Source organism: Mesitornis unicolor, unplaced genomic scaffold, assembly GCF_000695765.1.
Source record: "Mesitornis unicolor isolate BGI_N332 unplaced genomic scaffold, ASM69576v1 scaffold77, whole genome shotgun sequence".
NCBI classification, from domain to species: domain Eukaryota; kingdom Metazoa; phylum Chordata; class Aves; order Mesitornithiformes; family Mesitornithidae; genus Mesitornis; species Mesitornis unicolor.
Window position 1 is genome coordinate 17,858 of NW_010198187.1, and position 15,202 is coordinate 33,059.

At 40.5% G+C, this 15,202-nt stretch overlaps 1 protein-coding gene across 1 annotated transcript in view; it reads right to left on the reverse strand.

Annotated features, from left to right (window-relative positions):
• Window positions 1-5,599: 5,599 nt before the first annotated feature.
• The window catches only part of DKK2 (dickkopf WNT signaling pathway inhibitor 2), a 40,487-nt gene continuing 30,884 nt past the window's right edge, over window positions 5,600-15,202 (reverse strand). The window contains exons 3-5 of the mRNA XM_010189053.1: window positions 7,233-7,386; window positions 6,405-6,554; window positions 5,600-5,850 (exon numbers count right to left, since the gene is read on the reverse strand). Coding sequence (XP_010187355.1) covers window positions 5,600-5,850; window positions 6,405-6,554; window positions 7,233-7,386 — 555 coding nt within the window. The remainder of the gene's footprint in view (window positions 5,851-6,404; window positions 6,555-7,232; window positions 7,387-15,202) is intronic.

A 15,202-nucleotide genomic window follows, 5' to 3' on the forward strand; every position in this document is an offset into this window, starting at 1 on the left:
AAAAAACCCTGTGCCGCTTAAAATGTTAATTTCCTTTAAAAGATTATTTCCTCAGCTTCAGGAAGTTGGCATGCAGCAAACCACTTCCAATTCAAGCTGAAAGCCGGTACTGTAAAAAAAAAAAACAACAAAGAGTTTATTGGTACCAGACATTTGTAAATAAGTAATTGACACTCATGCTATAACAGCAAGCAACTCCAAAAAAAACAGGGAGCTGCCAGAATAAACAAGTTCACAACGAGCTCCATCCAGTGCTGTATATCCATCAGGGTCAGTCCCTTCAGTGGTGGTCAAAATAATACCCCTGGGGCCAGCTGGATGTCTGCAGCACCGCAGCCATCTCCTGCTTTTGTCTCTTCCTTCCCTTTCTGCAGTCTCTCAGTGGGCTCCACAGGCAGGGGCAGGCCGTGAACTATAGCAATTTTTGAACAACATCTCTGAGTGTTGGTGACAAATCCAAAGCCTCTGGAATTACTGGGATTTGGCTACACAGAGGACCAAGTTGAGAGGCATGCTGCTGCCAGGGGGACATAGGCACTACATTTCAGCTTTGAAGGGGCCAGAATTGGGCTTCCCATCTTTGGGTCAGAGCTGAGGGGACACAGCTCAGGACCACCCAGAGGACATTTGCTCTTCCTCTGTTCTTGGTAATTGGGTGGGATATGATCAACATTCATGGTTTTTGCAGTAGCAGCTAAATTTAAATTTTTGAGGCAGATTTTCCCCTCTTCACACCATTTCAAGCTTCTGGCTGGCTCTCCCCAGTCCACCTTCACCCCCACCATTTTCTGTGCTTTCTCCTTACTTCCTGCATTGCTGCCTTAAGCAGGGCTATAAAAAGCTGGCAGAGCCATAAGGTAAGAGGGGGGCTGCAGCAGACATGTGCTACATTTCAGCAATGGACAATAGTCATATAAAGTTGAAGGCCAAACGTAAGGTAAGAACAGGTGTAGGGTCTGTGTTGAAGTGTAAGCACTATTTGGTCGCAGTTTGGATGTTAAAAACTGTACTAGATAATGAGGCACTTTTCAGCAGAAAGTTTTTTTTATTTTCCTTTCAGTGAAATGTTATGATTTAAATGAGGGAGTGCAGACTTCTAAACTCCTGTCTATTGCAGCATCAGAAAGATGCCATATATCAGACAGGTGAGCTAGGTAAGAAAACACAGTGTGATCTAAAAACAAAATTAAGGATGGCTGTACATGGAGTGAAACTGTGTCTAGTGCAAAAAAAAAACAAAAAACAACCAACCCTGCATTTCCTTTGTCAGGGACTACAGGTGAGCTTGTTCGGGAGGTTGTGTTTGGGTTGTTTTGTCTCTTCCCCTCTTCCCCCAGTCTGTTCTCCTGTGGGCAGTTATTTTCAGAACACTCAAACGACAATCCAAAGAACTAAGTTTGTTTATTTTTTTTTTGTAAATGCAGTCTTATTGTCTACATAACTCTCTTAGCAATGACGTTTTTTTGAAAGAGAGTAGATCTCAAGATTCTTAAAAGCCTTGCCTTATAGAATGAGTTTCTGCTAGCTTTGACCTTCAGGATATTTTTTTTTTTAATTGGCTTTCCTAGAAGGAAAATAAACTGGAAGCGATGAAAAAATACCATTTTTTGTTGATAGTATTTACCTTTCCTATTGCGGGTGACTAAGGAGAGCTCTGAAACAAAAGCAGAGAGGGCTAGTGGGTTGGTGACAAGGAAGAGTTTAAGGACGTCTCCTCTCAGCCTCTGCCCAGGACAGTTCATGGTATTTGCAGGTTGGTCGGGTTTTTTTTGCTGTTGTTGAGACAATGAGCTGGAAAGTCAGAATAGGCAGAAGGCGGCTTCAATCTTGATTAATGGTGTTTTGGGTGTCAGGTGCTGGATGTATGCTGGTGGAAATCTTGTTATGCAAGTAAGTGTATTAACCTATTTTAATTGCTTTCATTAAAAAAAATGTTTAAAAAATCATAAATACTATAGGCTGCAAACAACATAAGATAAAGCAAATAGTACTATAATAGATACATTCATATGTTAAATCAACTATATACTGCTATAGGCTAGAAATTAATAATTTTTAGGAAAGTTAATAAGTAATTCCAAAGAGATGTTGTGTTACTAAGCCTCTTCTAGACTAACAATTTGAATTGTTCAGCAATGATCTCTTCAGTACTTGTGTCATGACAGCAGATATCTGAAATGTTACTGAGCCAGTCACTCGCCATTCCCTTGATGAGTGACACAGTGAGCAGGAGCAATTATCTCCCAAATTTAGTTGTTCTTTTGTTCTCAAACTGCTGTGTATTTCCCCAAAATATTAACTGAATGGCTTCTAAACAATCAAACCTCAGTCTTGCGAAAGTGCTTGCATGCTATTCTGTTCAGCTATGTTGCTCTGTCCTTGTGGTGTGCAACAAACTGCCTGTGCCTTTTGTTTTTGTTCCTAGATTAAATCTCTGCAGGCTTTGGCAGGCTCAAACTCTGTTGAAGTTACTGACCTCTGAAGATGCTCACAACTTTATTACATTGTTGGTAAAGGTGTTAGAATTTGCAAAGCTCTACCCACCAAATATTGCAAACAACAGTAGCAAAACCTTTTCACTTTGATCAAACACTCGTGCAACTTGGAGACCACTCCATCCTCCAAATGCACATCTGTTTGAGCAAAGCATTACCAGAAACAAGTAAGAAGGATATTGAGACCATTGCTTAATAACCACAGCCATTATTTTACAATATTTATTGAGCTCTGCAGGGGTTTTCCTGGGATAAGAACTTGGCTGGGCTTAGTAGGAATATTTTCAGTTGTGTCATATGGATTGTTTCGTGTTATTAGAGCTGAATGCTGTTATCTGCCATTTTGGAATTGCTAGTTATAGGTATGGCAGCAATGCACTTGTATGCTGTAACCTATAGCAAAATGCCATGTAATTTGAATACCCACGGTGAGTCTCGCTGTTATGTATCGCAATCCAGGGAGTGTGTCTAGGCACCTTTCCTATGTAACCTGGTTGATTGAACATTATGCATCCAGGCACATCATATTCAAAAATTATTCTTGGATGTTTATGTGTAAATTGTCCCAAGAGAAGTATATAGATACTTGCTATTTAAACCAGTTCCATAGAAATGACACATTGATGACCTTCATGTGTTTTACCAAAACTCAGCCTACACAGTGCACTGAGAGACAAGTACAATCAGGTGCTTTTTCTTGTACAGCTAAAATACATGTTTGGGTTTTTTTCCAAGAGATTTGCATATCTTTCCAGAAAGAACTACTCTTCTTAAGCAGCAGGTAAGGAAAAGAATATACATAAAATATCTGGGGAGGAATGGAAAAGGACATTTAATATATTTAATCTTATTATACATTTTTCTACATTAAAGTCAACAGGCTGCAAATATATTCTGCTACAAAGCTTTGTGTAAGAAATATCTCTATAAGAAAATACATCTCATTAAACATTTCCTGTAAATAAATTATCCCAAATAACTATGTTTTACAAGAGGAAAACAGAGAGAGGGGTAGGTCAATAATAAGATGAGCTAAAAATTGCTGAGAGCCCATTTCTGCAACCCCTCCCCACCCCCACTCACGCTGGGTACCATTTTCTTCAATATGCAGTCTCAATGAGAGCACTAGAGTTCCTCTGCTGACTATGTGCTGTGTCAGTGTAAATAACACTTGCAAAATTTGTTCCTGTACTTTTAAGTATCTTGAAATAATGCTATTTCTGAGCCTTATTCTTGTCTAAGTTACACTGGAAAAACTCTGAAATACGCAGAGCTGCAATGGATAGGACTATAAGATAAAACTCTGTGTGAGACTATTGAAAAAAACCCAGAAGACTGTTTCTGAGCAGTCCCTCTAGGTCAATAAAAACCAACTGCAGCAGGGGAAGAGGTGTGTGAAACACTCTGCTTGTTTACACTCTTACGAAGATGAAGGCAATGAGGCTGAGGTCTGTGTTCTAACTGGGAAGTCTGAGTCAGGTGGGGTAGCCAAGCTGTGGCTTTAAAACAACCACCACTGGTGGAGACTTCTCAGTGGAAAAAGGTATCTTAGGTATGGGTGACATGGTCTTCAAAGTTAGACTGCATACTGGTGTACCCGCATTGTTCAGAACTAATTAAACTGAAAAGTCCCTTGTAATACAAAGCATGAAAATGGGTCATTATAAATGGGTAATTACAACTTAGCAGTAGGTCAATTATAGAATCAGACTTCTTTAAAGAAATATCAGTCTCTTTACTGATGTCTATACAAAGGAATACTTGCAAATAAGTAAAATGAAAAAAGTTTGAAAAGACCTGGGAAACAAGTCAAGGGATAGAGGTTGTCCTTCTTTTAACCAGTACACAAACAACGTAGCATTGTCAGCTGTTTCCACGGTCCATGTACGTCCATCCTTCCTGGCAGAACAGTCCAGACTGAACACACGCTGAAGGCTGGTGTGCTGTGACAGTGCATGATGTTTAATAAGTCATTGGCAACCTTACCATCGTCTTACATCCTTTTCTGCAGGAGAGGAGGTGCTCACAAGAGCCGACTGCTTTTTCTTTGCTGCCTCTAAGAAACAAATGTATTATACTTCTGCAGAGTGCCAGCAGTAGCTCGTTACTACAAACAAATTGTAAAAATTTCAGTTTGCAGCAGTACGCTCTAAACACCTCAACAAATGTCTACATCATCTGTTGTAACAGCAACAGTGACACAACTTCTTCACCCTTTGCGTTAGGCACTTCAACACTCTCCTGTTTCTTTTAGAAACATCCATAATGCAAGTATGCTTAGGCACAGAAAGTATATTTGGGAATAATGAGCAACTGCCTGTACATTATTCTGGATTCAGCATGCACGTATTTGCTTCATCTGTTCAACCCAATGCATACTAGCAGTAAACTGAGGCAAATACAAGCAATTAAGAGCCATACTATGACACTGAACTACATAAAGCATTTCAATTTACCTACGTATAGGAAAGAAAACACTATTTAAATGCCTCCTTTTAGAGAAACTGCTGCTCTCTCAAAATTGTGAGATGGCAAGTTTTCACCTCCTTCATGAAAGCCTGCAAAACATAGCACTCTTGTCCTGCAGGAGTGCCGTATTTGCTGAAGTCTCAGCCCTGAATGACAAGGGCATGTAGACATTCACATTAACTTTATTTCCATTTCTCACACCTGCGATGTGACCAATGTGTTGACAGATGAGTCTTGCTGGCATGCTCTGCTTCCTATAGGAGTACAATGTATACAGTTTATTTAGCAGTCATTACTGCTCTGGAAACCCACTGCAGCCCTAACACCGAGCCCCTGAAACAGCACAGGACAACACAGCAAGGTAAGTGACATTAATTTCCACTGTATTTGTTTGCATACTAGCATTTCCCACAAACTAGAAGTTATTTACAGAAGAGCTGCACAGTAGGAGAACTCCAGCTGCATTTGTGTTTACCACTAGCACAAAAAGAAATGCATTTGGTGTGACTTCTACTCCTACCCTAACTGTTACTTTAGCCATTCCTCTTTCATCTGCAGTCCTCACTTCCCACCATGCCATAATGCATTAAATACATAAAGCCACAGTCTCTTAATACTATCTTCCCAAACCTCATTCAGATTTTCTGGCACACGTGAAGTCTTGATTTAGAAGAGGAGGTCGCATCTTTCCATACTTTGCAAGACAGCCCCTTGGCACAGTCACATCGTTGGAAAATCTCCAGTCCATGGGACCCTTTCTTGCGCTGTTTAGTGCACACCTCCCCCTGACGCAACACAGGCTTGCAAATTTTGGTCCAGAAATGACGAGCACAGCAGTGACCCTCAATACAGTCCGATGACCGTAGGCAGGAATCGCCTTCATGTCCTAAAAAAAAGCAACCAAACTGCTTTACCTCATGGGAAAACATCAAAGTGTGGCTTCAGCGCAGACTGATAAAAATGAAGCTCAGAAAAAAGGAGAGATTATATTTCCATCTGTGTCTATTTGAAGGATGTAAACACAAGGAAAGATATGAATCGGGAAGGTTCAAGAGGGTAATTAGCAAGACCTGCCATAACACTTTGTAAGAAGAAATTCAGCTACAGGATTGTAAGCGCAATTACATGACTCTCACAAGAGGAAGATGTGTGCAATCTCGTACAACTGAAAAATAGATTGTCAGTTCACCTCTGATATGGAGAAGAAATCAGATGCTATTTCAATCACAGGAACTGTTGGTTGATGTTACATCACTTTTTGAATTCTCACAACAGACATTCACTCTGTGAAATTACTGTCTATTTCTGGTTTGCACTGCTGTATCTTAACAGCAATAACATGACTGACAGAATCATTTAGGTTGGAAAAGACCTCTGAGATCATAAAGTCCAACCGTGAAACATTCATAACATGAAGGAACAAAGCAAATGTGATCTCACCTTTTATGTGTGACAGCTTGGAGCGTGGCCTTCCTAGGTTTTGCCATCCCAAATCCTTGCTGGCATAATGACCATTCTTCTTGTTGCGTGGCCCATCTAGAGCGGGTATGTGAGGTGTAAGGATGCTTTCTGTCACTGGTATGCAAATACCTGCCAGGAAAAGACAGACAGTCAAAGATTTGAACAAGAAGAAAAGCAAATGGGACACATACACAGACCAGGATTAGGCCCAAGGCCATGAGGATGCTGGGGCTTGGCCTCAGCGATGCTCAGCTCTAACTGCATCTCTGTCCCTAACCTCGGCACCTAACACATCACCACAGCTCTGCTTCACTTGCCTTCAGATAGTCTCACTTGTCCCTCTGGCTTTATGATCTGAGCACTTGGAGACTGCCTCATGGACATCTCTCTCCAGTGTTCAGAGAAGAGTATGGGAATGCAAGCAGTGTGGTTATAACCCCTTCAGGGAGAGTAGATCAAAGATTCACTAAGTCTCTTTTGCTTCCTTAAAAATACGGGTTCTGTACAGTCTTTCAGTGAATCAAGCCACATTGAATGTAGTGCTGTGATTTCAGTCAGCACCAGCAGTATTTTTGGGTTTCCCCACCCCAATATGGGAAAAATTCTGGTAGTAAACAAGTCTTAAACACAGAAACACTATTAAAGAAAATGGAGTGGAGCGGAATGAAGTAGAAAATAAATTTTTCTTGGTTTAGAAAAAGCAGAACAGTCACCCAGAAAAAAATACTGCTGCTGGGAACACTCAGAGAAGTAGATGCTATTGAAATGCTGATTTTGTGGAGGAAAACCAAGAAATGGCTGATGTACCATTGTTGCAGCGGTTCCCAGGGCAGCACATGCCGTCTCTGTGGCAACGCTTCTTCTTCCTCCGGCACATCATGCACGCGGACGCTGCTTGATGAGGACTGTGACAGTATCGCCCAACTTCGCATTCCTTATCATTGGTACAAGGATAGGCCTGGTGGGTAAAAGAAAGGTTTACAGTGTAACATTGCTTTGTACAAGATGTGTATGCAGGCCATTAAAAAAAAAACCAAACCAAACCAAAGCCTCCCCTAACAAAATAAAACAAAACCACCACTGAAACCCCCAAACAAAGAAACCAGCAGTTGAGATACCACTCACTGAGACCAGGAGACGCAGGTACGGATGCTTCACATATAGCAATCTTTAAGCTCATGCTTCTGGTGAAGATGTATCAGCTTAAAGAATCAAGGAGATACAACCAGCTCCCTGGTAGTTTCAGCTTTTCTAGCCTCAAACATATGTTGGCACAAGAAAACTCATATTCTTGTGGGTTCAGGCCTCTGATTCATAGACAAGAGCTTAAAATTCCACAGTGAAGAATAAACAGAGCCATAAAACTCATCTCAGTCAGTAAAAATCCTGAAACACACCCTGCAGTAGGTAACATTTTTATTTCAGCTCCAAGGAGGCATTTTCCTTTGATAGCTGTCAAACACACTGATGGATAATAAGTTCGCTGTTGTTACAGTGAGCATCTATACCATAGCAGTAGAAGATCCTCTGCACCTCTCCCCACTGGCCCACACCAGTTGGACTCCTTGGAAGGGAGCAAACATCACTGGCAGCACAGTGATAGCCTTTACTTTGATAACCCTTACTTCACTTATGGGCTTAGTATTCAATTTAAACTTGCCACCTGCTAAACAGTTCCCTATGGTACACAGCATCGAATATATTATAGAGCACAAACTGTCTTCCACATATAATTCTCTGCAGACAGAGACACACGTACACAATTTTCCTATATTCATCAAAATGAGCATTATCTTAGATTAAAAGTTACTTTTTTTTAAAAAAGGGTATGAAAGCACTGCTTTCTGCCACATAGAAAAAGACACGTCTATTCCTACAGCAGAAAAAGACATGATGCTAACGCATAGCAACACACACACACACTGCCACATTCCAAGATCCTTTCTGCTGACTCCCACACAGCTACAACTATGCCCTCTGTCTGCATCTAATTTTACTGCCTACTACATTAATCACAGATTTTTTTTTTCATTCCTCAAAATTATACTTGACGAATTTGTTTAGATAAAAGAATGAGAATAAATTTTGGGTACTTTCTGGAAAAATTTGTTTATACTTCCTCAAATAGTTTTGTCCAGTATTTTAAATAAACCAAAGTATTGCTTTTATTGTTTTCTAAATGAATCTTGCAATTAGTTATTCACCAAAACCAAAAAGCTCAAGTGAATAATTTTCAATGCAGGCTGATTACTTTTCTAATAGTATTTTTAAATCAAGGCTTGATTATATTTTTTTCAGAGAAGAAAAACTTGGAGGCTGTTGGGAAATTACTCTGTAAATTGTTCTTTTAGATGGAGAACTTCTTGTTTCCCTGTCTTTATGCTATTCTGTTGATAATCACAAAAGAAATAAGAGGTCTGGTAATAAAACCAGGCAAGTTTCTCTACTGCCATTAGTGGGAGAGATAACCATGTCATTTCATATATGATTTCATTAGCTGTTTTCTTTGTCAAAATTCACCTTACAGTACCAAAAGTACTGGCCGCATATTTCCCGAGTGCTGCTGTCCCATTACCTCTGCCCTCTAAATGTGTGTCTTTGAAGAATGATTGCAGAGCGCAGCTGTTTGGAGTAACCTGACGTATGTGTAAGTCTTTGTCCCTTAAGAATAAACATTTCCTCTTGAGTTCGTCCTCGAGAGGATGAACATCAAAGAAGTGCAGATCTTTTAGCCAGGAGTAGCAGTAAGAGGCAAATTCAAGTGCTCACCTGATTAGTGCTCTAAAGGTGTAAGTGGATTCTACATATTCTAGCAAAGCAGAACTAAAGTGCTCTCCCCTCAAACTCATCACTCCTTTCCCTCACCTTTCCAACAAGAAATCATTAACATTGACTTACAATTTATGATATGGTTACCATAAAAGGTTTCTCTGACTTAAATGAGACCTTACTAAACAAAGGATGTTCCAATGCATAAAAGCTATTTTATATAGACCTCTGTGCAGTTATACTGGAAAACACTAACACTGCTAGCAGGGGGAAATGCAAATAAAAAACACATGAACTAGCTAAAACCTGGAGATGAAGGCATTTTAGACCCTTGTCTGTCATCAGGACCTTCATAACCGCATCTTTTTTTCCAATATGGGCATGTGGTATACACCTGCAGCTTGTCAGCAAGAAGCCTACTTGCAGTTTTCTTCTGGCTCCTCAAATAGCTTTTTTTAAGAGTTCCCTGATCCTGAATGGTGCTAATGAGTCCTCTCACATACCATATCTAGTGGCTGTTTTACTTTTGGCTTTTAGGCTGAATGACATGTAGAAGACATTTTAAGATACGCATCCAACGGCTAACTCTCAGCTCTGTCTTTAAGTATAGTAAAAGTAACCAAAGACAAACTTGACATTAAAAATTGCGGAAGAAAGTGACATAATTCAGTCTTCAGTCTCACTCCAGAGCCCCATCCTTGATAAAATTGACACTTTTGAAATGAAAATATGCCAAAACATTCACTTACCAAAGACAAATGACTGCAGCACATCAAAAAGTAATTTTGTGTTACATGGAGCTCAGACAACAACTGGCAAAAGCATTAAAGTTCCCAAAAGCCCAGCTGCCAGCCAGCTATATCAAAACCCTCTGATGCCATCAACTGCCTTGATCTTTATTCCAAAACCACCATCCATTTGATATCCTAACTATCAATCACAGAGAGCTCGAAACAAAAATGCCTATATATCCTTGTGTCTGTCTCCTAGTCACTAGACATTCATTGGAATAACTCCTGCTCCCAGGAAAGTAATTTCTATCACTTTATTCAGTATTAAAACACAAAAATAAAACAACTTAATATAGTGTGTACATAGCCTTGGTTAACAGCAGGAAATGTGTTCATAATTGTCCCATTGTTGGCAGTAGCTGAGCCAATCTATGTATAAATATGTGGGGTTTTTTTAAATACAGAATAAAGGAATCAAACTTGTAAAAATGTACATGCTAAGAATTGTCTATGCATGAGTCAAGGTTTTCAAAAATCTCCTACACCACAGTGCCTGAGACACAGTCTTTACGTTTAGAGAATTGTAGAGAACATTTCCTATATACAACATAAAGACACAAATCAGTCCCAGATGGAGAGGGAAAAAGCAAGCTGTAAACCAGCTCTGCTTCCCCAGCAATGATAACTAATTCTACAAGGCACATCATCCCTTCACATTCTTCAGCTATACACATCATTTTCTGGTCGTAAATCTCTATCCACTAAACATAGCTTTGATATTATGGGAAACCAGATGAAACCGAGATAATATACGTAGCACTCCCTGAAGCTGCATTTAAGCAATCTTATTTAATTTTTTTTTAGCCCAGATTACAGGCGATCAAGTCACCCATAGCATGACATAAACTAGATTTGCTCGTGATAATGAGTCACATTTTCAGAATGCGTTATCTGATTAAGAGCATTGCTTGCTGAGACAGTTTCTCCTCAGTCATTCCAATTACTTCTCTATGCTTGTATAGAAGATACTGTTGAATGCACATCCAAAAATGTACAGCAAAGATGTACTGGATTTTTTGCAATGTTGCAGGATTCAGGCTAGATGTTTAAATGGACACTGCTCATGCTGTGCCAGAATGTCCCCTGCAGCAGCCAACCAGGACAAACCTTTGCCAGCCCGGTCATAGCAACATGTAAATCTTAAATTCTTTCTGAGAGAAAGAATATGAATCTCCATTCCTGTTCTTCCTGAACTTATATTCAAAATGCCAAGATTACATGATAGAAATACTCAGAGAAAACACTGCAGATAGTCTGGGGCATTTATAGTTGAACAAGTCCTTCCAGGAGTACTACTGAGGCCCTATTAACTTCACAGTGGCTGAGGAAGGGACTGACTATCTAAATTTTGTGACTAAGTGGCTAACATAATTCTCTTGATTTGAGGAGTGTGCAGGAGTGAGGTTTATTTCTACCTTTGTCTTCCCCTTTTGTCAGAGGAGATCTAACTTTGCACCTTTTCTTGGTGCAATGAGGTTTTCTTCATATTTTTGTTGGAGCCATTTACTGTCCCACATATTTTACATGGTCATCCAGAACCACAGATTTTCACCACAAGTTGGAGTTTGAGTCTCTCGGTCTGGCACTACAAAACATAATGGAGAAGCACTCCAGGGGAGAGTAAGACAGACACTGCAATGTGCTGAAGGCTGAGTGAGTAGATTGATGGCAAACACACTTTATTGACCTTTGGGAGATAAGGGCTTGAATTTCAGCATGGCCTCCAGCAAATATTTGAAGACAATATTCCCGGCCAGTGTCTTAGTCACCAAGCTCTCATTTGCTCATATTATGATGTGTCATTTGTTTTTATGCTGAAGCTACCCCACCCTGTACTAGCTAACTACAGTAGAGAAAAGCAGGAAGAGCCACTAGTGTTTTTACCTAGGCTGTGTCATCACTTATCCAGCACAAGCAGTATTAGACACTGCAGGCTGCAGACCCACCTGCAGTGCTGAGAGGAGCTGCACCTAAATAAGTAATTTGGTTGAACAGATATCAGTAGTGACTCCCTCAGTAGCAGTTAACTTTTTTTCTTTTTTTTAACCACATCATAAAGTCCAAGTGCAGAGATTGTCCCGGCAGGAGATCATGGTTACTATCACTCCCAGCAGAAGAAATGGTATGGAGGTAATTCATTATCCTTTTACTGTGGATGCTGAGCCGCACTCAAGAAGAAAACTAAAGTCTCATGTACCACACAAATGGCAATATCATTGTGGTTACTGTACTGGACACTTGGCCAGCTTCTGTCTCATACAATCATCCTGTGATGGTACTGGGGACTGACTGGAGAACAGGACAAAATCCACAGCCAGTTGTACAGCCAGAAGGTAAGAGTACTGTAGAGCTACCAGGTCAACCTTCATCACTTACCTGGCAAAGAGGCAATAGCTATTGCAAAGGTGAGATAAGTTTTTTACTGTGTCCAGCTTTGGAGTCTCCAACACAAAAAGGACATTGAACTGCTGTAGCAGGTCCAGAGGAGGGCCACAAAGATGGTCAGAGGGCTGAGCACTTCTCCTACTGAGAAGTAGGAGAGAGTTGGGGTTGCTCATCCTGGAGAAGAGAAGGCTCCGGGAGGACCTTACAGCAGCCTTCCAGTACCTGAAAGATGCCTATAAGAAAGCTGGAGAAGAGCTGTTTGCTAGGGCATGTAGTAATAGGACAAGGGGTAATGGTTTTAAACCAGGTAGATTTAGGTTGGATATTAGGCAAAAGTTCTTCAATATGAGAGTGGTAGATCACTGGAACAGGTGGCCTAGAGAGGTGGTGGAGTCCCCATTCCTGGAGATTCAAGGGCAGGCCTGATGGGGCTCTGAGCAACCTGGTCTAGTGGGAGGTATCCCTGCCCATGGCAGGGACTTGGACTGGATGATCTTTAAGGTCCCCCCCCCAATCCAGTACATTCTATGATTCTATGATTCTAAGTGGCTTAAGAAAATGGACACATACATTACCTCAGGAACGGTCTTGCTTCCTAGGTACGAATATCTTAGAAAGCAAATTTAGGATACTACTCACAGTCTTGCACATACAGAATTCCTAGTTATTAATACCCTGTGCAAACACCTGTGCCACTATGTTACGTTATTGCATTCAGCAGAAGTGGTTTTCTCTGCTATCTGACTCTTTTATATCACATCTATACAATCTTTTATATTCACACCATGCCCATAAGACAGCTTACCACAGATGAATTGGTGCTGCAACTCAACCTATGAGTAACTCACTTGTTACTTGAGGAAAAAAGGTTATTTTCTATATTTCAATTAATTCTATTTTTATACATTTTAAAATAATGACTGTAAAGGAGGAAGAAGCTGACCTCTCTACAGACAGTATGCTAACTAGATGATCAAAACTGGTCTGAGCTATAGGCAAGAGGACAGAGTTTCCACTCTCCACATAAGAGATGAACAATAGAGCTTGCTTGCCCTTTAGCTTCGGGACTGTGCATATTGCTTAATATTCCACAGCCATCAGGCACAATGAAGCAACCAACTGGCTAAATCATGGTGAGAGCCTCTCCTTCCCATTCTGCTTTGGACAGGACAGAATTATCTGAGCAAGGACTTGGTTCTCCTTAGAGCAAACATATGAAAGAGCCACGAGGGTGCAGGTCTGCTTTTGCTTTTCTCTCCAAAGCATTAGTTAATCCAAAATAAAAGCATGCCAATAAATTAGGAAATGCAAACATATGCTTTAATCAAATAGCCTGCTGTCAAGACTAATTACAAAGAATGCAAGTCATTGTTTGGCTCCTTGGTTAGCCCTGATTCTGAGACGGGATCTCAAATTTGTTTTGGCTTTTAGCAGATCAGCATTGGTGGGACAGTTGCATGCAACGTGTGCACACATAGGGTTTGTCCCACTTGCCTCTTTGGAGACAGAATGAAGATCCTCTCTTTGAAAGTCAAGGAGAAGACCTAACACAATCTCACAGGATATAAACCTTTGTAACAATGGAAATAAGAGCTCTTCATTCAGAACCACATAAATGCAATAAAGCAAAATTGAGGGGGGAAAGTCAAAGCTTCTAAAAAAGTGAACAAACAAACCAACCTCCCAGCTCTTCATAGGCTGGTTTGGGTTTTTTTTTCCTGAAAGGCAATTACACTACTTTCTGTTAGCTTTCCAAGTGCATTCAGACAAATCCATGTCTAACCAACAAACTTCAACCTAGCTTCCTCCTAGCTGCAAAGCAAATGTACATTAAGATGTGGATGGGAAATGACTGTTGTTTACTACTATTTTGCTTTTAATTCCAAATGAGGAAAGAGTTTATCAGCAGCCATCTGGAACAATGCAGTTTTCCCACAGCACTGCTGATGTTGCTTTTTTTCTATTCTTAGCTCAACACCAGCATAGATGATAGCGAGGGCTCTCACTGTGCGCAAACAGAAAGCCATGGTTAATTTATCCCATGGAGGAAATCATGCTGTGCTCTCAGACAGCACCAGACATGAATCCTGTATCAGACTGATCTCATCAGAAACTCTCAGCTCTCGGTGACTGCTGTGGCACAGACCATTCCTAAAAGCAAAACTCACAGTAGTTGCAGTGAAACAGATTCACTCCATTCAGTTGCCATGACAAGTTAAACAATTCATTTTTTCTCACTGAGCCTCCTTCATGTTAAAATAATATATCTCTGGCCCACTTCTCCACCAGACTTGAGAGAGAAAAGCATCATCTTCCACCTTTAGATTAAGCAGAAGCACTTTCTACTTGCAATAACTTATTTTTAACTCTTCAACTTAAAACAACATTGCTGTTCATGAGGTCTGATTCACCGACTGCTACATCATGGGTATGTATACTGCAACCTCCAAAGATCATTCCTTCAAACTGTGTGGCTAATGGCCCCAGAAGCCTGCATTATTAAGACAATATATATTCATGTTTCAAAGTAATACTCAATCAACTGCTAGACTACCAGAGGAAGAACAGTTCTAAAATGTGCAGTAGTCCAGCTCTCATGATTTTCTAGAGCCAAAGAAAACTCAGATCTTAACAACCAAAACCCAAATTTCACTGAGGTCCCTCTGAACCAACAAGGCTGCAGGACTCCTGTGAGTCCTGACTGAGGCTTTCTTCATCCCAGCAAAAATGTTACGGAAAACTACTTCCCATTCTGGAAGTGGTAGGCAGTTGTGCAGGAAGCTGTGCATAGGGGGAGCGTGTAGCTGCACCTGGCAGAGAGAGTCAAACACC